This window comes from Sycon ciliatum, chromosome 11 (assembly GCF_964019385.1).
Source record: "Sycon ciliatum chromosome 11, ocSycCili1.1, whole genome shotgun sequence".
In the NCBI taxonomy this organism is placed as follows: Eukaryota; Metazoa; Porifera; class Calcarea; order Leucosolenida; family Sycettidae; genus Sycon; species Sycon ciliatum.
The window spans coordinates 16,602,547-16,623,793 of NC_088653.1; the positions used below are offsets into that span (position 1 = coordinate 16,602,547).

A 21,247-nucleotide genomic window follows, 5' to 3' on the forward strand; every position below is an offset into this window, starting at 1 on the left:
GTGCCCTGTTCAAGTTAAGCAAGATTAGCTGAATCCATGAGAAGTGCCCTCCATATGTACAAGTTCAGCAGGGCGTAACGCAACTCCGGCACAAGCAAGACACGGACTGGGAGAGTACGCGTAACGGCAAGCCGGAGCTGGAGTACCGGTGCCGGTATTCCTGCGCTCAGTACACCATCAGGTGTGTGTGTGTGTGTGTGTGTGTGTGTGTGTGTGCGTGTGTGTGTGTGTGCGATGCAGGCATAAAACATGTGATCGTGTCGCACTATACGCTGTGCTGCCGACCAGCCACGCATACGGTCGATATACAGTCAGACCTCGCTTATCCGGTCCTCTTTTATCCGGATCCCTCGCTATCCGGAAGAAAATAGCTGGTTACAGATCTACAGCATACGCAATGCATCCTACATAACTGGTGTTCGGTTATCCGGTTCCCTCGCCTATCCGGACATTTTTGTGGAAAACGGATGTGTGCGGTTAAGCGAGGTCTGACTGTACAGGTATCATCCGCATCCTGGAGTCGAAAAATTATTACTTATAATGACCTCATAATGCACTAGTAGTAAATTCAGTTAAAAAACGTATAATGACCGAGCTCAGCGGGCATGTCAACTCGGTTGAGCAGGCGTTTGCGATGGAAAAGCTACTACATAATTATCAGATCCCTTGTTCCAGTGTATGAGAAGACATAAGACGACAGGCGCAGCAGACAACGGCCCCAGCAGCATGCAGTCAGCAGCATGCATGGTGTTGTTGCACCGTTGCTGGAGTTCAACGGGCGGACTAGTGCTAATGGTGGGGGCGAAGCTATAGACAACCCTAGGCGCACATATCAAGGGACGGGCTGCGATACCCGTCTTAACGGGCTTGCTGCTTCGAAGTACTCAGTTAGTGAGGATCAGTTCGGGTGGCGAGATCTAGTCTGTTCCTCGTACCTCGTTATCACTACCAGAAATAAATAAGGGGGTAGGTAAACAGCAGCATTCGACCTTGTACAGAGCATTCGGCTTTGTACAGGGCATTTGACCTTGTACAGAGCATCCGGCCTTGTACAGAGCATTGGACCTTGTACAGAGCATTCGGCCCCATACAGAGCGTTGTGAGGGTGTAGTGCTTGATGAAGAAATATTATACTCTATAAAAGTTAAACTAAAGACATCAGTATAAACATGAGACTCGAGGAAAGATTCAACGCGGCTGCTTAGCTGGCGACACTGGGCAGCACCGACAGGGTTGATTAGCTAGGAACTCCTACACGGGGTGGGGTGGGGGGTGGGAGGGCAGTGGCAATTCGGCAAATACAAGCAGTCGAAAATTCATGCACCCTAAGCGTAGATAGCTGTATCTGCGGGCTGGCGACTATCGGAGGCACGCGAGACTACTGCACGGTTTCACATGGTAGCAGTGGGAGAACCCGCAACAAACTCTTCTAAAGTCCGGGAGCGGATGGCCTTCGTACGCCACCAAGACCTAGACACACAACAAAACAATTACGCAAGTCAATTGTCGTAAATCGCATTCGTTTGTGATACGCTTGGCACAGTGCCATAGCAACTGGCGGAGTTGTCCACCACATTTCCATGGAAACTAGCTCTGCAGCTGTTTATGCTGCCCAGGTTGCCATAGCAACTGCCAGTGTCATTCTCTGTGTTTCCATAGCAACTGGCAGTATCCATGTTTCCATAGCAACTGGCATTTTCCATATTTCCATGGCAACTGACGTTATCCACATTTCCATAGCAACTAGCATTATCCGCATTTCCATAGCAACTGGCATTATCCGTGTTTCCATAGCAACTAGCATTATCCGTGTTTCCGTAGCAACTTGCATTATCCATGTTTCCATAGCAACTGCCATTATCCATATTTCCATAGCAACTGGTTGCATCATTTTCTGTGTTTCCATAGCAGCTAGCATTGTCGTTTTCCGTGTTTCCATAGCAGCTGGTGTTGTCGTCATGTGTATTGTTGCCATAGCAGCTCTGGCTGTCGTCGTTGGCAAGGAACAATGATGGAGGTTTGAATGATGAGTTTGCAGTGGCTGCCTTCCCATCAAGTGCGGTTGTGTTCTTAGGCAATTGGCTTCTTGCGTGTTGTGCAGCAACAAGACCACTTAGAACGGAGCCTTCATCTTCGTACATGCATTCATCGGCGCATACGCCTGCTGCATCCACTGCATCCACAACACCATACGTCTCCTCTCCTGCGTCATTCTTGACGGCATCGTCCTGCGTGCTGTTACCATAGCAACTCTGGCTGTCTTCGTTGCCGAGAAGACACGGTGGTCGTTGTTGCTGCTGCGGTGTCTGTGGCACGTGCCTAGCAACGGGGCTAGCACCAACTTTACTAACTCGGCTATAGTCTTGAGCAGATTCGAGCAGGGCAGCTCCAAAGTCCTCGTCCTCGTAGATGGCCCCCACCGCTGTGTCGTCCTCCACCACGGTGGCCTGGAGAAGCAGGCGCGGTGATGTAGCGACAGCGGCATTGGTCACCCTACTTGCGTACTGGTTTCCCCGAGCCTGCATCAGCACCGCAGCGCCAAAGTCCTCATCTTCGTAGAGAGCTGCGGTCGAGTCGCTAGGCGTAGCGTTGGCCGCAGTAGCGACTGCCCTGCTTGCGTACTGGTTTCCCCAAGCCTGCGTAAGGACCGCTGCACCAAAATCCTCCTCTTCGTAAAGAGCTGCTGTCGAGTCGTCACCATTTTGGTATTGGCTCGTCGCCTGCTGCTGCCTTTTCAACACAATGTCTTGCTGAAGTCCAGATGTGTACCTCGCAGACGAGGATGTCGTGGAGTTTGCATCACTAATGGTACCATTTTGAACCGAGGCCCAGCCCAGGCCAAGAACAGCTGCGCCAAAGTATTCATCTTCGTAGAGAGCTGCGGTCGAGTCGCCTTCGTTTTGGCATTGGTTCGTTGCCTGCGGCTGCCTGTTCAGGACCTTACCTTGCTGAAGTCCAGACGAAGTCGCCGTAGAGTTTCCAGCATTACCGCCTGGTACGGGGCCCCAGCCTAGGCCAAGAACAGCTGCGCCAAAATCTTCATCTTCGTAGAGAGCTGTGGTCGAGTCGCCTCCGTTTTGGTATTGGTTCGTCGCCTGCGGCTGCCTGTTCACCTTATCTTGGCCACCTGGAGCCGAGGTCGAGCCTCTGCCGAGGACAGCTGCGCCGAACACCTCGTCTTCATACAGATTGCCATCAGATTGTGAGTCGGCTACACACACGATCGTTTCTTCTATTATGTTCGACACGGTGGAAGCCGTCTGTTCTCCGTCTCCTTCCGAGGCAAATGCCAGAAGGTCGATCAGTTCCGACCCGCGTCGCTTGTCCATGAAATTCCAGCCACCACTGCTGCCCGCTGGCTTTGTCTTCCTCTTGTCGGCTGCTGTGGATTGCGGTGCCCACCCATTGTCGGCCCTGACCTTCTTTGTATCCGTCATTGTGTATGATGTTGCGGTGGTAGCGGAGGCGGTTCTGTAGGGGAGTTTCTGGAACATCATCTTCAAGACACCTGCAGGATAGTGCAGTAAGATGGACGTAGATACACGGAAAGGGGAAGGGGCAGGAGAGACAGAGAAATAAAGATAGTTATAGAAAGGTAGACAGATAGAAGGATTGAGAGAGATGGAGATGGAGATAGAGAGACAGACAGACAGAGAGACAGACAGACAGAAACACACACACACATACATATAGACAGACACACACACACACACACACACACACGGTGGACAGACAGACAGAGTGAGCAAGCGAGGCAGACTCAACAGGTACATATTTTACTATCATAATTGCTCAATCTGCGGACAGAACTGTTTCGCTCTTCGTGGACTCGTCAGCGCAGCACAGGGAAAATGAAGCCGGACCTGATAGCAATGAAAAATCATTTTTCCAAAGCCAGATTAAAACCAGGCCCGAACATACCTTGCCAGAGTGCTCAAACTGACAAGTCAGTGAGCTCTGCCGAACGCAAACTGCACAGGCACTATCCCATAATTATAAGAGCGCTCAACTACTGCAAGAGCAGGAGCGAAATACTATTGCAGTAAAACCTGGAATTAACGAGTAACGACCACCCCTTGCGGCCAGAGAAATTGGTTTTAAAGGTGGCAGGTGGTCCTTAGTTAGAGGTTTGCACCGCATAACCATACTGTAATATGAATGCGAGACCGTACGTGCCCGGCGAAGTGGTCTGTGGTACCAAGCTGCTCAGTAGGTACGGTGGTCATTACTCACAGCTTTTACTATGTACAGTAGTACGCAAGCAGACATGACCAAACATGCAAAAAGAGGATTCGAGAATGCCAGGAAGCTAGTCAAGTTATCAACATTAGTGCTGAAAAGAGTACCCTATCAGCTAGTACTGTCACTATCGAGTGAGTACTGTCACTATCGAGTACTGTCACTATCGAGTGCTGTCGCTATCGAGTGCTGTCACTATCGAGTACTGTCACTATCGAGCGAGTACTGTCGCTATCGGGTACAGTCTGTCACTATCGAGCGAGTACTGTCACTATCGAGCGAGTACTGTCACTATCGAGCGAGTGCTGTCACTATCGAGCGAGTACTGTCACTATCGAGTACTGTCACTATCGAGTACTGTCACTATCGAGTACTGTCACTAGCGAGTACTGTCACTAGCGAGTACTGTCACTATCGAGTGCTGTCACTATCGAGTACTGTCACTATCGAGCGAGTGCTGTCACTATCGAGTACTGTCACTATCGAGTGCTGTCACTATCGGGTACTGTCACTATCGAGCGAGTACTGTCACTATCGAGTGCTGTCACTATCGAGTACTGTCACTATCGAGTGCTGTCACTATCGGGTACTGTCACTATCGAGCGAGTACTGTCACTATCGAGTGCTGTCACTATCGAGTACTGTCACTAGCGAGTACTGTCACTAGCGAGTACTGTCACTATCGAGTACTGTCGCTATGGAGCGAGTACTGTCACTATCGAGTACTGTCACTATCGAGTACTGTCACTATCGAGTACTGTCACTATCGAGTACTGTCACTATCGAGCACTGTCACTATCGAGTACTGACACTATCAAGCAGGTACTGTCACAATCGAGTGAGTATCGAGTACTCCATAAGCACACATGCGCATATGCATGTCTGTCAGTAAACAGAAAAGCGAGAGAATATTCAAAATATGTCCGAGCCTAGCTACGTATACATGCGCTTGTCAAGCGCACACACGTATACACTTTTGTATTCCTGTTCGACTTTTGCTACAGCCTAGTCCAGGCACATGTACCGGTACTACAGACAGTGCAGTAGACGAGTAGAGTAATCAGTAGTGTACAAAAACGTGTAGGTGAGTAGACACTACGCGTTCGTGTACCGGATCCGCGGTCGTGTACGTCGCTATTAAGTATTTTTTACTTTTTTATTTTTTTATTGAGTATCGAGTCCTTTTTTTGATATCGAGTTGAGTACTCAACGAGCGGGTACTCGAGTACTCGGCGTACTCGTTTCAGCACTAATCAACATACACACAGGGCCGAAACCACCCAGCCTAAGGGGGGGGGGGGGGGTCATTTTAAACTCACCCTTTACAGTGGTGGCTGACGTTTGCTCAGAGCTTGCCCTGTTCTGTTGTCCACCGCCTGGAGCACTCGCTGCCGCTGCACCGCAAGCAGCAGAATCCGTTCTCACAGGAGAGAAGGGGACTGTAGTCAGTTTCCCGTGCGTGCTAGTGGGCAGGACGGGCGGTGCGGCGGCTGGCACTACGCTGATGCTCTCGGCGGAGCAGGTGGCCACAATGTTCCCCTCCATGCCGTTGTTGTCGTCATACATCTGACCACCAGCTTCACGATGCTGCGCCGAGACAGCACCCGCGGCTTCGTTCATGCACGCCCGATTACCGGCTGTGTGTCGCGAATACGCGCCGCTGTTCTTCAGCGATCCATTGTCCGACATGGTGACGTCGGTTTGGGCGGACAAGTCGCTGGAGAGGATACACAGACCACCATGGTCGTAGAGCAGCTCACCGTTGCTGCCGGCGTCCTTCGGGGACACCACGACATCCAACGCACACACAGACGGGTCATCAGCAGGGAAATCATCGTCACCCGAGCCAGGGCGCTTAGGAGGCGCCGAGTACCGGTGCACGTCCAGTTCGTAAGTGTCGTCCGCCGCCGGCTGCCGCGCCAACGAGCTAACCGGTAGTGCGCCCGATCTAGCTTTCCTCTCCTGTACATTGCTACCAGGATGTCTGGCTGTCACATGGCCGGATGTCACATGACCTGCTGTCACATGACCGGATGCTACATATCCGGTGCCGGGCTGCGCAGAATCCACCGAGCTCCAGTCGTCGTCCACGGCCGAGCTGTTGTCGTAGACGTGCATCTGCGATCCCCACTTGCCGCGCCCGATGACCATGCTGCGGCCGGCTACCTCTATCACGCGATCGCCTGTGCTTAGAGTGTTGTCCGAGTACTCGAACACGTCAGTGTCGATAGTCAGCTGGCCTTTGCCAAGCCGCCGTCTGCTCTCCACTTTGACGACATCTGGGAAACAACACAGAAGAGCAAACATGTGCACACACATATGCATATGCACACACATGCACACATACACACACACACATAGACACACACACACACAGTCAGACACACACGCAAGCAAATACGCAAGCACACGCGCAAACTCACAAATATCCGTATCCGCAAGCACAAACACACGAGAAAGGAAATCAGCTAGATTCACACTACAGCCAGCATCTGAAGGTGAGTGAAAGTCAGTACAGTCAAATCTGTCGTAAGCGACCGCCCCTTGGTGCAAGAAAAAGCGGTCGCTTACGGCAGATGGTCTCTTACGGCAGATGTATGGTAAATCCGGCATACCAGGTATATGCTTCCATGTCCTCAAATCGACAAGAATAATGTGATTTTTAATATCATTTTATTGGATATTCAACGACGACCATACTCGTATAGTACGCGTATGCGACACGACAGTAGATCGACACTGCCTGGACTTGAGAGCTACAGCACAGCCTCAGTACAGGCCAGGCGCCAGTCGATCGCACTTGCAAGACAGCGCATTTTCACACTTTGCAGTTGACAGCACACTGGCAAGTACAGTTTCGCACCTGACTGAACCTGGGTCGCGGTCGCTTACAGCAGATTTGAATGCAGCCACCATGCATGAAATCGCGGTCGCTGGTCGCGCACAGCAGATGGTCGCTCTGGAGTCTGGACAGATCAGTTTGTGTGTGAAACCGTCGGTGCACGGAAAATCGGTCGCTAACGGTAGATGGTCGCTTACAGCAGAGGTCGCTAACGGCAGATTTGACTGTACTGCAATGGGACATTGACCCATCTGAGTACCGGCCATAGGAAGTTAGAGACAGTTACGCCAGGGGTAGAAGCCTGCAAAGCCAGTCGAGACGGAGTCCAAACAAATACCGCCGGCCCCCGGGTGCTCGTCCTGAAGAGCTTTGACTGCAATTTAACAATACGGCTGATCACTCAGAGAGTACTAGTACAGTCATCCATGTGCAACTACAGTGCTGGACCTTTGTTCATCACCGTATTTCCGCGATTAGAAGGCACACTCCCACTTTCACGTCTGAGCGATATTGTCTCAATATATTCACATACTGTAGTGTCTTGCATAAAAGCCTGTCTCATATAGAAGCCTGTTTTGAATAAAAGCCTGTTTTGAATAGAAGCCGGATTTTGAATAGAACCCTGTTTTGAATAGAACCCTGTTTTGAATACAAGCCTGATTTTTAAGATGCGCTCTCGGCATGTAAGCTTGGTTTTAGTGTTGACACACAGAGATTCCTGATGTGAATAGAAGCCTAGCCCTGACATCCGCTTCTACAGGAAAACGCCCGGCTTTAATACGTGACACCCCGGTGAGCAGGTTGTCACACTCTATTGCAAGTCCCATCCACCTCTTTGCCTGCGACGTTTACCACGGAAACCTGCGACCCATATTCGGTGAAATGCGGTAGTTTTTAGTCAGCGCTTCAAGTACACGGTCGGCATGGCTACGGTGTCCAAGCGACACGCCACCGCATAGCAACAGAGTGCGCTAGCAGAACAGCCATACATGTACATACTTCCAGAGGTTGTTGCCGCCGACGATGACGATGCACCGCCGGCGTTGCGGTGTCGCCTATGCGCGAACACCAGCAAGGCGAGGACGAGAGCCACCGCTCCTCCGGCCGAGGCGGCGATGTACGTTTCGGGCTTCAAATTGTCGTTCTTGTTCGCTGTAGAACAGAATGAAAAGGAAGATGATGCCGGGCAGGGGATCTGTAGAACTTGCTGAAGAGGCACAGAGTTTCCTTTTAGACTTTCTACATGTAATACTGACACATATATCACAATTCATATCACGATTCACATCACAATTCACGATACAGGATTGATGCGGCAGGTCATGTGATTCGAATGCTATGTCACATGATCTGAGTGATGTCACTGGAAATGGTCATGTGATATGCTATCTACATGTGCATAATAATATGTCCACATCCACACACACTTACGCACACAAACACACACACACACACACACACACACAAACAGGTGGACAGACGGGATAACGCACAAGGAGAATGTTTGTCACATACACAAGCTCACAGCCTAACCATAGTCAGCAGCCCGAACAGTGACTAAAACTGTCGGGCAGCACTTTACACACAGGGACTGTCTCCACATAGAAATGTCCGTACCTCCTGTATCCTCGCCCGTTGTATCCACGGCGAGCTTGCATGTGTGCCCGGTCCATTGTGCAACGCACTTGCACAGGAATGTGTAGCCGTCCGGCATAGCTTGACAAGTGCCGTTGTGCGCGCACGGATTGATCAAGCAGGCAGGACCTACAGGAGAACAGAAAGATTAACGAGCGAACCAAAAGTAGCGCCGCGTTTCCATTTCAATCACATCACACAAAGCCCTCTTTTTTTAAATTGTAATCCTCGGCTCTCCATCCGCGTTTAAAACAAAAACTGCTGCTACCACTTACGATGACAAGCGGCTGCTGCTACCACTTACGATGACAAGCGGCCGGTGCTATGGACCAGCTGCCGTTGATCAAGCAGGTGCGTACCTGACGGCCGACGAGAAAGAACCCGGCGTTGCAGAAGAACTGTACCACGCTGCCCACCGACGTGCCGTTCAGCAAGCGAATGCCGTTGCTCGGAGGAGCCGGGTCAGTGCATTGGATTGCTGCGGCAGCAACAGAGTGAACACACAAACAAGAATTACTGCCAGTAATACAGTCAGACCTCGCTTATCCCGTCCTCTTTTATCCGCAACCCTCGCCATCCGGTAGAAAATCGCTGGTCACCGATTTACAGCACATGGCATGCATACACACAGAATGATTGTGTGTTCGATTGTCCGGTTCCTTCGCCTATCCGGATATTTTGTTATGGAAACGGTTGTGTGCAGTTCAGCGAGGTCTGACTGTACATGGATATCTTGGGTTGGAGCTGGATTTAGCAGAGCTGTTTGATAACTCGAATGCACAGTCGTGGCCAAAGACATCCGACCAACGAGTCAAAGTAGTGCGCCGCGCTTCCACTTCCATTGCATCATGCACAGGCCAAAAACCCACTGGAAGGCCGCAAGGGCCACATGAGCCTTGGCCCTGCTTTCGGCAAGCGGGTTGGATTTCTTTGGCCACGATTTAGTAGCTGCTTTTGTTGTAGCAATGGCGGAGGCAAGACATGCATGTTGCACTCCTGGTCAAGTAGTCGTTGTGTCATTGCCTACGTGCCAAGGCCTAACTGATGTACCCACCAGCTATGCCGATACAGTCAGACCTCGCTTATCCGGTCCTCTTTTATCCGGATCCCTCGCCATCCGGGAGAAGGCCGTTGGTTACCGATTTACAGCTTATGCCATGCATACATACAGAATGCGTGTTCGATTATCCGGTTCCCTCGCCTATCCGGATATTTTGCGGAAACGGATGTGTGCGGTTAAGCGAGGTCTGACTGTATTGCCACGCATGCACTGGAAGCAATGGACAGACATGCACATGGTATGCCGGCGTGGTATTTATCCGGGGACTGGGTGCGGATTGCGTCAAGAATTGTGAGGAATGTCGGTGTGCTAAGGATGTCACAGCAGTGATTGATGGCTATGCACCGACTGTACAGTAGGCATAGCATGTAATTTTAGGCGTAGTAAATTTTCGCTAGCAGGGACCTGCCAGGTTTCAGTGATGTAGCATTAGGTGAGCAGCTTTCCCAGTACCTATAGTATCATGTACGTGTATTTTTTAAATCTAAATTTAGGTTTAAGGAAATCAGAGGCCACATGCCACGTACTGCTCTTTTCTCTCCGAAACTCAACACTTGCAAGCCAGATATTCAAAGAAAGAAAAAATCATCAGTCACACCACCGGGACTCGAACCAGGGACCTTGCTATTCGCGAGCAATGCTCTAACCAACTGAGCTTATTAATTTAAGTGCCTGGTTTCTTTTCCGAAATAACTGAAATTAAGTTACAGCGAAAATAATGTGTTGTAGATGTACTGTACTTACGCAGGCAGACAGGTGTCGGTGACCAGGTACCCTGCTGCGTGCAGGTGCTCGTCAACGCGCCGCTCAGACGGTAACCCTGACGACAGGAGTACGTCACGACGTCGCCATACGCCTTGCCGGCCAATGTTCGGGCGCCGTTATCCGGTATGCCAGGAGCGTCGCGGCAAATAACATCTGAGAGCAAAAAGTCCAGGCGTGAACGAGAAGAGACCGTTGAACTTCTTTTTTCCGCACTTAACCTCTAAATTCCCCGTTCCCACACGCATACATGTATATAATGTTATTCATTGCTAGTCATTGTTGAGACGTATATCCCTGATGAAGACCTCATGAAATCGGTTCGGAAACTCTAGGACTCACGATTATTTACAACAGAAAAAAATAGAACATGTTCCACGGTCATCATCACACAACAGAAGTCTCAAAAGGTTTTTTTACCAGAATCTGTTTTCGAGTCACATTCATCAGTGATATTCGTGACTGAAGAATAAATACTTTTTCTATGGATGATGAGTGATATGCCCGAGCTTTCTGTACCCGCGTCTGGATTGAAGCTGGACAAACACCATTGTCACGACACTGTTTTTTTTATTATTTGGTTATTGCTATTACAAATCATCGCCGAAGTCGCAACTACTACTTCGTACTGTTATTGCTATGTTCAATGTATGCATCTTTCCCTCAAACCACGCTTATCTCTTAGTTGCCACTCGCTATCGCGAGGATAAAAAATTTGAAACATGTGTACAGATACATTCGTGCACGGACATACACATTTGCCATTTATGCACTTGCACCCAAGCACGCAAGCACACACACACGCGCACACACACACATGCACACACACACACACACACACACACACACACACACACACACACACACACGCGCGCACACACACACACACACACACACACACACACACACACACACACACACACACACATCAAGCAGGGGTACTTTTGCATGTTTGGTTGTCGGGCTCCCAGTACCCGTCTCCCACACACGTGCTCACTGCCGGCCCATCAAGATAGTAACCATGGATACATGATGATACCACTGTGTCATTGTAATACAGAGCAGCGTTGGGCTGTACTGCACGATAGCCATGTCGCAGCGGATCAGGAGCACTGCATGTGATGCCTGCAAGCAAAACAACATAAATGCACGCACACACGCACATACACATGCACACACACACACACACACACACACACACACACACACACACACACACACACGTGCACACACACACACACGTGTACACACACACACACGTGTAAACACACGCGCACACATGCACACACACACACATACACATACACATGCTCAAACACACACACACACATACGCACACACACATATACACACACACATACACATACACACACACACACACACATCTGCTTTAACTACTAGTAAAAGGGATAGTGACAAGAAGACGGTGTTGTGCCTGCTGTGCATGGGCACGATACCTTGCAAACTGTCACACTGCAAGCTTAGAGCAAACAAACAAAGGCGGGGGAGATCACTGACAAGCACGGAACACCTTCACAAACGTGAACACAGGATCTCTCTCTCTCTCTCTCTCTCCTTATCCTCTCTCCGCTACCAAAAGACACACCACCCCACTCTGGTGTGCTCACGTGTCTTCACATGTGATCACGTACTGTAAACCACCCAATACTCGCGTCAAAAAAACATTACAGCAATTTCTCATAACCAGCAAGTTTGGGATGGCAACTGTTCGCAGAGAACTGCAAGGCCCTCACAGCCGGGGCGGCTGGGGCCGCCCCACCTTTTTGGCCGTTTTTTTTGGAGTACACTGCAACAAAGCGCGATGATCGCAGATCAGCCCAAGCGTGGCAAATAATGAAGAATCTGTGTCCCTGATCGTGGTTTATTGCAGAATCAAAAGTCTTTCATTGTAGTTACATTGAAATGGCACCAAATGCCCGGAAATGCTTGCAATTGGCTTCAATTTTTGAATTTTTTCCCGGGGGAGGGCCACCCTTCCATGGCCGCCCCACCTCCAAAGTCGGTGCGACGGGCCTGAACTGTGGCCACATACATACATACATCCACGGTTGAAAGTCGATTTCATGCCGAGTTATAATCGCGTTGCGCTCTTCTCGTGAAACTAGCCAACATCATTACGTCGCGAACCATGCACAGTTTATACTGGCTATTTGGAAAACTTACGATGGCATTGTGGTATTCGGTGAGACCAGACTTCGCGTGAAGTGCACGTCAGCGTGGCCGTGCCACTCAGCAGGAAACCGTCGTCGCAGGAAAACGTAACGTTCTGCTGGAACTCGAGGCCTTGCACGTAGCGTGAACCGTTCACGGGTGCCCTAGGCAAGGCACACGTAGCAACTGGAGAAGCGAAAATGGCACATAAACACGAAAGCAAGTTTCAAGTGGCCGAAGGAAAACAGTGATTAAGGCAAGAAACGCATCGAGTACATTCACTTCATCACATCCCACTCTGGTATAATTAGGCATGGTGATGGCCTGGCACAATGAAATTTCCCAAGCTGGTTGTGTTTCTCAACACAATAATGTGTAGGCGGTGGTGACGCGGATGTGCAAACTTTACTCCATCCTCGGATATGTCTGTACGCAAACTATTGGTAGAAATAGGGTTGCATACTTTTGCGACCATTTCAGCTGCCATAATTATGTCCTGATCATGCCTCATTCGTGTTTCACAGCATAGTTCACCTGTTTTGCAGTAGGGCTGTGTTAAAAATTTTAAAAAAATAAAGTTCCATTCCCATGTTCTTCTTACCATTTTCTTGTCATTTGGACAAATAAAAAAGTTGCCATACTGATGTAAAAAACGAGAAAAAAAATATATACCAGCAGGGAATTCTACATGTACTCACGTTGACATGTGGGGAATTCCCTCGACCACTGGCCGCTGCCCAAGCATGTGCTGGACTGCGTGCCATTCAGCAGAAACGCAAAGTCACAGGCGAACAGTGCTGTGCTGTTAAAGAACAATCCATCGCTGTATCGTACTGAGCCATTGGCAACTGCGTCAAACGGACACGTGATTCCTGAGTAGGGAGAAGAACACATGGGAGAATGTTAGTTTCGAAAAAAAAGTAGTGCTGAAACGATTACGTTTTTTCCTTAGTGGCTTTGTTGATACCATAACGATCGGCAGATCGGCTAAACGATTATTATTGTAACTACATCAGTACAAAGTAGTGGTTGCGACTTCGGCGGGGGGGGAGAGGGGGGGGGGGGGGGGGTACATGTTACATAAAGTGTCTGTAGTCTTCGCTGCAAACAGTGCTCACTACCTCAAAAAGAGGCAGAGCTTACCACACGATGAGTGTTTTTTTTTAAACACGAAACTTGGAGTTACGAGAAGGATTTTTGGTCTCAGTACATGTTACTGTATGTACATATTCGTGTTGTACTCGCGACACTTTCGATGCATGCCCGCTTTGTGCGACCCCAAAAGGGGGGAAATCCCGTACCGAGCATAAGTACCATTCTACTCGTTTAGCCGATAAAATCGAAATAACCGTTCGATCTATTTCTTATCCAGGAAGTAACGAGTAATCGATATAATCGTTTCAGCACTAAATAAAAGGTGCCAGCACCGACGCAATCAAAGCAGTCCAGCGAAGCCAGTTGTTTAGTATCCGAACATATTCGTTCCCTTCTCATCATGGGTAAGTACCGGGAATAATGGGAAAAAGTCAAAACACAGCAACTTATAGAGCGAAGTTTGGCTATTTTTATTATCCTAATGAAGGGCCAGGCCCGATAATTTGGTAATTCAAATTTGATTTGATTCGCAGTAAAGAGACCGTTTTGGAGGTTGGAGTGAAGAAGTGAAGTTTTGAAGTGAAGTTTCTTAAATGTGAGTGGCTGCGTTGGAGTTTCTGGACAATTAGCTATGTTTTATATAAGTATAATAGTGTAAAAAAATCACGATTCGAATTATGCCCGGTTCGACTTAGCTTTCCACATCCGTAGGAACGCCACCGCCCTCAAGGATCATAAGTGTAGATAAAAAGAGGTGCAACATATATTCGGGGAAATGCGGCGGCTTGATTCTGCCCACTCAAGGTATACGGGGAGTATAATGCAAAGAAAAAGCGTGGGAAAAGTACCAAAAGTGTTTTCCCGATTATAAGTTATATCTTCACAACGCTTAAAGCGGAAGTGTTGTCATACTAGGTGCATGTGTGTGTGTGTGTGTGTGTGTGTGTGTGTGTGTGTGTGTGTGTGTGTGTGTGTGTGTGTGTGTGTGTGTGTATGTGTGTATGTGTGTATGTGTGTATATATGTGTGTGCACACGTGTGTATGTGAGCGTGTGTGAGTGCGTGTGTGTGTAACGTAAGTACGTGCGTGAAGGCATAACAAACGTGTTGGCTGACAGTGCATTGTGGAGCGGCGGGGTGACTGGGAATTTCGTGTCGAAAAGAACAAAACTCATGTACCTACGTGTGCATACTGGTAGAGGATAAGACCAGGTCTGGTTGGCGTAGCACTCGAGAGATCCACTGCCGCTCATATTGAACCCTGGGTCACAGCGGAACGTGATGTTGTGCCCGTACTCGAGACCGTAGACAACCCGCGAAGCATTGCTGAGAGCTCCCGGATCTGAACACACGTTCACTGTAGAAAAAGCAGAATGCAAACAAGAGATATCATCAGCAGCAGCAGCCTGTTCGCGTTGACATCGCCAAACAAGCTTGGCTGGTCTTCGCTTAGGCCAAATGGAATGAAGAATGACAAGAGATAGCTAACTGGAATCTACGGTTGTTTGCGCCTTCCGTCCAAACACCACAGGTAGGATAATAATTATGCTGTCTGGTTTTGATGTGCCGATGAACGTAACAGCAAACCGTGGTACAAGTATAGTGCATGCGCACATACATACACATACACAACCATGTGCACAGACACACACACACACACACACACACACACACAGATAAACACACACACAGATATACACACACACACACACACACACTCACACACACACACACACACACACACACACACACACACACACACACACACACACTCTCACACACACACACACACAGAGGTATACACACAGGCTTACCTACACACACTGGGACGGCGCGAGACCACGTCCTTTGAGCCGTGCACCGCAGGCTACTCGACCCAACGAGAGTGTAACCGACATCACAACCATACCGTAATTCTGTGCCGTACGTAAACGGCCCACCACCACCGCCGCCGCCACCGCCACCACCACCACCGCTACCACCAACACTGCGTACCGTTGAGTGCCAGCCTATGCCAGGGTGGGAACATTTCACAACTGCGCGGGAGAATTTAAAATGAGGCAAATGCACAAAAATCCACATCAGTCCACCTATCCCAATCAGCAGCATTACCGGTATAACTTTTTCTTCTTTTTTCTACAGAACAGAACAACAAGCACAATCAAGGCTTGTTTGCTGCTGCTTCCAGTTTCATGCTCTCGCAATCATCAGGCAACCCTTTTTCTACGACTAGTATATAAGCCTCTTTTACGGGCAAAAATTAACACAATGGATTAAAATGCAATGACCAGGCAGGCACAGTGGGTTGGTCAAAGACCATGATTGAGATACGAGAGGTACCTGGTTCATGTCCTGCTTGGGAGCGGTTTTTCCAGCCGTGCTGCTACCCACAGTCGACTGGGAACTTGTGGCCAGGCGCAAGGGGTACATGGATGCAGCTAATGGGGTTGTTTTCGGCACTTGTGCCAATGGTTGTGAGACTTATCCATTCACCCCCACCGTTAAGCGCTGCATCTGCCGCTAGGGTTATCGGGTGTTAGCGGCCGTCGTAGTTTCCTTCGGGAACGGACACGATAATTTACTTTATTTTATTTTTTTCAATACAACATACACTGGCGAAGAAATCAGAAGAATGCATGTGTAAAATAAAGATTTTCAAACCCAAACTAAAAAAACTTCAAATCATTTTTTTAATAATTTTAAATAAGTATCCAATATAAGACGGGCCTGAGGTTTTACGACTTATAAAAACTTGCATAAAAACAGAGGCGCAGCCGAGATACGTTTTTATAAGTCATACAACCGAAGGCGAGTCTTAGGGTGTCATCGATTGGCGAATCTGGATAGAGTGCGAGCAGGCGGTGTGGTCCGAGCAACGCTGGGCCAATCGAACAAAACAAGGGTGTAGTACGCAAAAATGTAGTATTGTACGCATAACGTACAAAGATTCTGTGAAGGCTGCCAAAAACGGCAAAGTCCATTTCCACTCAAGCCACTCCGGGTGCGGGGGCCGGTGTGGTCGGATTCCACTCCAAGTACACCTGCTCCGGATTCGACCAAACGATCACGCTCACTCAGGGCGCACTTGCTCTGGATTCGCCCAATCGATCATGCCCTTATATTGGGTTTATATCCACCATAGAACAGCATTTTCAGAAATTGACACTCACTGGGAATAGGTACGGCCCTTTCACATTTGTTTAGTAGTTATGATCTGTTGTTTCAAAAGATAGATGTAGTACTTGAAGTAGTAATCTTACAACTCTGCTGAAGTGCATTATGTGTGGTCGAAATGAAGCCTGTGGAGATGTAGCAGTAATCTTACAACACGTGTACTCTGTTGCAGTACGGTGTGGTTGAAACCTGCGGCATTTTGCGATTTTTCTTTTACATGTTTGGGACCATACAAGTAATAACAAGAGTATAACCCTGGGCGCCCCCCCCCCCCCCCCAAAAAAAAGTGCGCAACTCTGCATATGGAGTCTCCAACGGCGAAAACTCACATCACATGTCTCAGATACGTTCGTACTATGTACAAACGAAGGATAGCGTGCGCGCAATCTGAACATCTGCCATGATCATGCTGGGGATTTGCATACCCGCAGTGAGTTTCTGACAGAGAGTGCTTTTTTTATTACTCCGCTGCTCGCTAAAAACGGGCTGGAAACGTACAACAGTTACTGCGACACTGCACCACGTGATGTGAGTTTTCGTCATCGGCGTACCCAATAGAATGGGTATCAGGAGTTGCACACTCTTGGGGGGGGGTTAGGTAATAGCACATAGGGGGTCTTGATATACAGTCAGACCTCGCTTAACCGCACACATCTGTTTTCCACAAAAAAATCCGGATAGGCGAGGGAACCGGATAACCGAACACCAGTTATGTTAGATGCATCACGTATGCTGTAAATCTGTAACCAGCTATTTTCTTCCGGATGGCAAGGGATCCGGATAAAAGAGGACCGGATAAGCGAGGTCTGACTGTACTACGACTCGTAGATCTACTCCATGGTTTGTACTTTGCAATCAAGACCGAGGCAAAGCTAACAAAAGGCAAAATCAGTTTCTTGGCTATGTACTCCATGACCCTACAAATTAAGCCTGTGGCACCTTGCGACTTTTAACCATGCGATCGCGCCTAGGGGGGGGGGGGGGGGGGTCTTGAAATACTACGGCTGTGTCGACTGGTACAGTGGTACTCCCAGGTTTGTACACTGCACTGCAAGCAAGACCAGGGTAGGGTATAGTTTCCAAATGGCAAAATCGGTGTCTACTCTATCGACCCTACAACTTTGTTTTCCTTCAGGTCAACTACCAGGGGGGGGGGGGGGAGGGGAGAGGGGAGGGGAGGGGGGGGGGGGAGGAGGTCGTGCAATACTCACCATGGGCACTGGTTTGGAGGGTTTGTGCACTGCAAAGGCATAGGTCCCAGATGGCAAAAATCAGTTTCTACAAAGTGCGCATGCTCTCCTTCTTCACCCTTTCTTCTGCCTCGAGCAACGATGGAGACAGGTGACGATCAGACCTCTGCTGAACCTGCGGCGAAGAGAACGAGGGTCTTTGCGACTTCAACTGCTGAGGAGCAACAAGAGCTAATAGACGAGAGGACCCCCCAAAACGCCGTTATTGCTACTGATTTCTGGATGTGCGCCTTTGAACAATACAATGAAGAGAGGGAAAGTCCCCTTGAGATTAAAAAAAAACGCTTCAAAGACTGACTTTGCTGGCCCTGTTGAAGGTTTTTATGCTGACGCCAGGAAAAGGGATGGTACCAAGTACACCAGAAACAGCTACTTGGCGGCCAGAGCGGCTATTCATCGACATTCGGGCAACATCCGGAATGATGTCAACTTGTACTCGTCACCGGAGTTTCAACGCTGCAATAAGCTTCTTGATGGGCTGCTGAAGGAGAAGAAGCGTCAGGGGGAGGAACCATCCGTCAAGCACAAGCCAAGTATCAACAAATCCAGAATGGTAGAAGCTTGATGAGTTCTTTGACGACATTCTTGAGACGAGGGACCCGCGCAAGCTGACCTACTACGTTTGGTTTCACGTGACCGGCAAGTTCTGCTTGCGTGCAGGCGAAATCCAATGTCGCCTAACCAAGAACGACCGCGTCCTGTCAACTGTGGAAGGTAAGGAGGCATGTACCCTCCGCACTGATTTTGTCGAAAAACCATCAAGGTGGCGTTGCTGGTTCATGTTTCGAGTCAGCCGGCTCTATTCAAGATACTGTCCAAGTTGCTGTGTTGAAGCTGAATTTAGGTAGGCTTAACCCCAATTTAGATCGTTTGTTCCAACGCTCTAAGGTTCCTTCTGGCTCTCTTATTTCTGACAGCGAGACAACGTGGTTTGTTCAAAGTCCCTTATCACACAATCTTTTGCAGGGCTTCATGAAGTCTATTTTGAAGGCCGCTGGGCTAGCATGGAAAATACACTAAATCATTCCATTCGTGCCACACCTGTCGTGCATTTGAAGCAAGCCGGTGTTGAAGATCGGAAAAGTTGTGAAATTTCTGCGCATAGGAACCCGAAATCACTGACTTCGTATGACAAAACGAGCCCTGTCCAAGCCGTCAAGCTGTCAGAAAAAAATTGATTGCAAGGAAGAATCCCCTTCTGCCCCTGCTCTGTGCTTTGTATTGCTGCCAGTTCGAGTCTTCTGCTTCTCTCACGCCATTGTATGATTCTACGAATAGCTCTGCTTTCGTACTGAATGCTGCTGGAGCTAGTTTCAACAATGTTACTTTCAATGTAACCCCGCAGCGTAAGAAGAAAAAGCTCTCCTTGCAGCTAAAAAAAGAGCGGGGGAAAAGCTGAGATGAAGAAGACATTGTCCTCTGAATCCAAAAAAGGTGTTTTTAATTTGCCCTATTTTCTGCTCAGCGTTTAATTTTGTGGCAATGTGTGATTTCTCCTGGATTCATCCCCAGACCTATTCAGTTTGCTGAGCCGTTTTATTGCGCTGAATGGCTGTGCTTGTATTGGGCTGAGAAGTTTTTATTAACGGTTTTTATTTTTCTGAGTTGCAACGGTGCAAGCAAAGGAGGTCGTTAAAGCCAGCCGGTCTTTAGAACCAGGTCCCACAGTTCCTAAGTAGAACAGTCCGTGCAAGCAAACGCGGTCGTTAAAGCCAGCTGGTCTTTAGAACCAGGTCCCACCGTTTCTGTGCAGAACAGTCCGTGCATGGAAAAGCGGTCGTTAAGAGCAGGTGGTCGCTAAAACCAGAGGTCGCTTACAGTACACCAGATGTCACTGTATGCTACAGTGGATGCACCAAAAACACGCCAGAGGAATCTTAAATGCCCGCTAGTATCCACAGTGAAACCTCGTTAGGAAGAAGACTGATAAGACAAATGTTTGCCCAAGAAGAACTAGTATTCGTAACTGTATTGGATAAACCCTGTGTATTCACTGGGTAAAACACATGGATAAGAAGAACTCCTGTTATTGCGAACAAACATCATCGGTCCCTTGATGTTCGTCCTAAAGAGGTTTGACTGTACTTGCAGTAGCGGCGACTCACTTTCACATGTCGGAGGTTTTGCCGACCAGGTACTATTGGCAAGGCATGTGCTAGTTGCCGATCCGGACATGTTGTAGCCGGGATCACACGAGTACCACGCGCTGCTCCCGTACGTCGTCTGGTTGAAGCTCACCGATCCGCCTGGCGGGGCAACGAGAACGCCACAGCTGATGACTGCACGGGGACAGGAGATTGCAAGCCAAGAACAAGGACAGCTTGATTACCGGTAGTTCAAGTCCACCTAGTTCATCTTTTCTTGACGGTTTGCCGAGCAGAAAGTTCGATGGACTGCTCGTGTGCTCTGGATGGCAGTAGCGAGTCAGTCAAGTGGGAATTCAAGTTAGCAGGGAGAGCGCGAGCTCCCACGTAGGGAGCAACACATAATTCCACAAGTGTCACCGATGTCACCTTCTTCTTCACACTAGGTTAACATCTAGGAATGGGTTTGCTCCCACACTGGAGCTCACGCCATTCCGCCGACTCGACTTGACACTTGACTGACTCACGACTGCAGTCCGGAGCACACGAGAAGTCCATCGAACCTTCGACTTGGCAAGCCTGCAAGAAAGCACCACTCCCTGCTCAATACACAGTGTTTCGGGGAATTCACCCCTCATCAGAAGTCGCAACCACTATTTCGTAGTTTATCTTCATTCGCTTAAAATTGAATTCAAATTTGAATAAACTCATCGGCCAGCGCAAAGGCCTAACCAGTACCAAAGACAACCAATGTCTTCCCCTCCGGCTGAGCGTAGGCAAAACTCACCTAGAAAACCTTCACTAGCAGAATTACAATAGAATTAGTTGCACATCATCCGCCATATTATCTGATAATATGGCGGCTGATGTGCAACTAGACTTGAGAGGGCATTGCACAAAAGATGTCTACAATGTACAGGTCATCCCCCGTTAAG

At 48.9% G+C, this 21,247-nt stretch overlaps 1 protein-coding gene across 1 annotated transcript in view; it reads right to left on the bottom strand.

The window, feature by feature from the left end:
• Positions 1-501: 501 nt before the first annotated feature.
• LOC135827478 (uncharacterized) overlaps positions 502-21,247 on the bottom strand; it is a 25,246-nt gene continuing 4,500 nt past the window's right edge. The window contains exons 5-16 of the mRNA XM_065339970.1: positions 20,334-20,507; positions 15,619-15,840; positions 14,988-15,161; positions 13,409-13,582; positions 12,723-12,896; positions 11,481-11,663; positions 10,521-10,694; positions 9,021-9,194; positions 8,699-8,845; positions 8,081-8,233; positions 5,559-6,518; positions 502-3,508 (exon numbers count right to left, since the gene is read on the bottom strand). Coding sequence (XP_065196042.1) covers positions 1,500-3,508; positions 5,559-6,518; positions 8,081-8,233; positions 8,699-8,845; positions 9,021-9,194; positions 10,521-10,694; positions 11,481-11,663; positions 12,723-12,896; positions 13,409-13,582; positions 14,988-15,161; positions 15,619-15,840; positions 20,334-20,507 — 4,718 coding nt within the window. The 3' untranslated portion in view covers positions 502-1,499. The remainder of the gene's footprint in view (positions 3,509-5,558; positions 6,519-8,080; positions 8,234-8,698; positions 8,846-9,020; positions 9,195-10,520; positions 10,695-11,480; positions 11,664-12,722; positions 12,897-13,408; positions 13,583-14,987; positions 15,162-15,618; positions 15,841-20,333; positions 20,508-21,247) is intronic.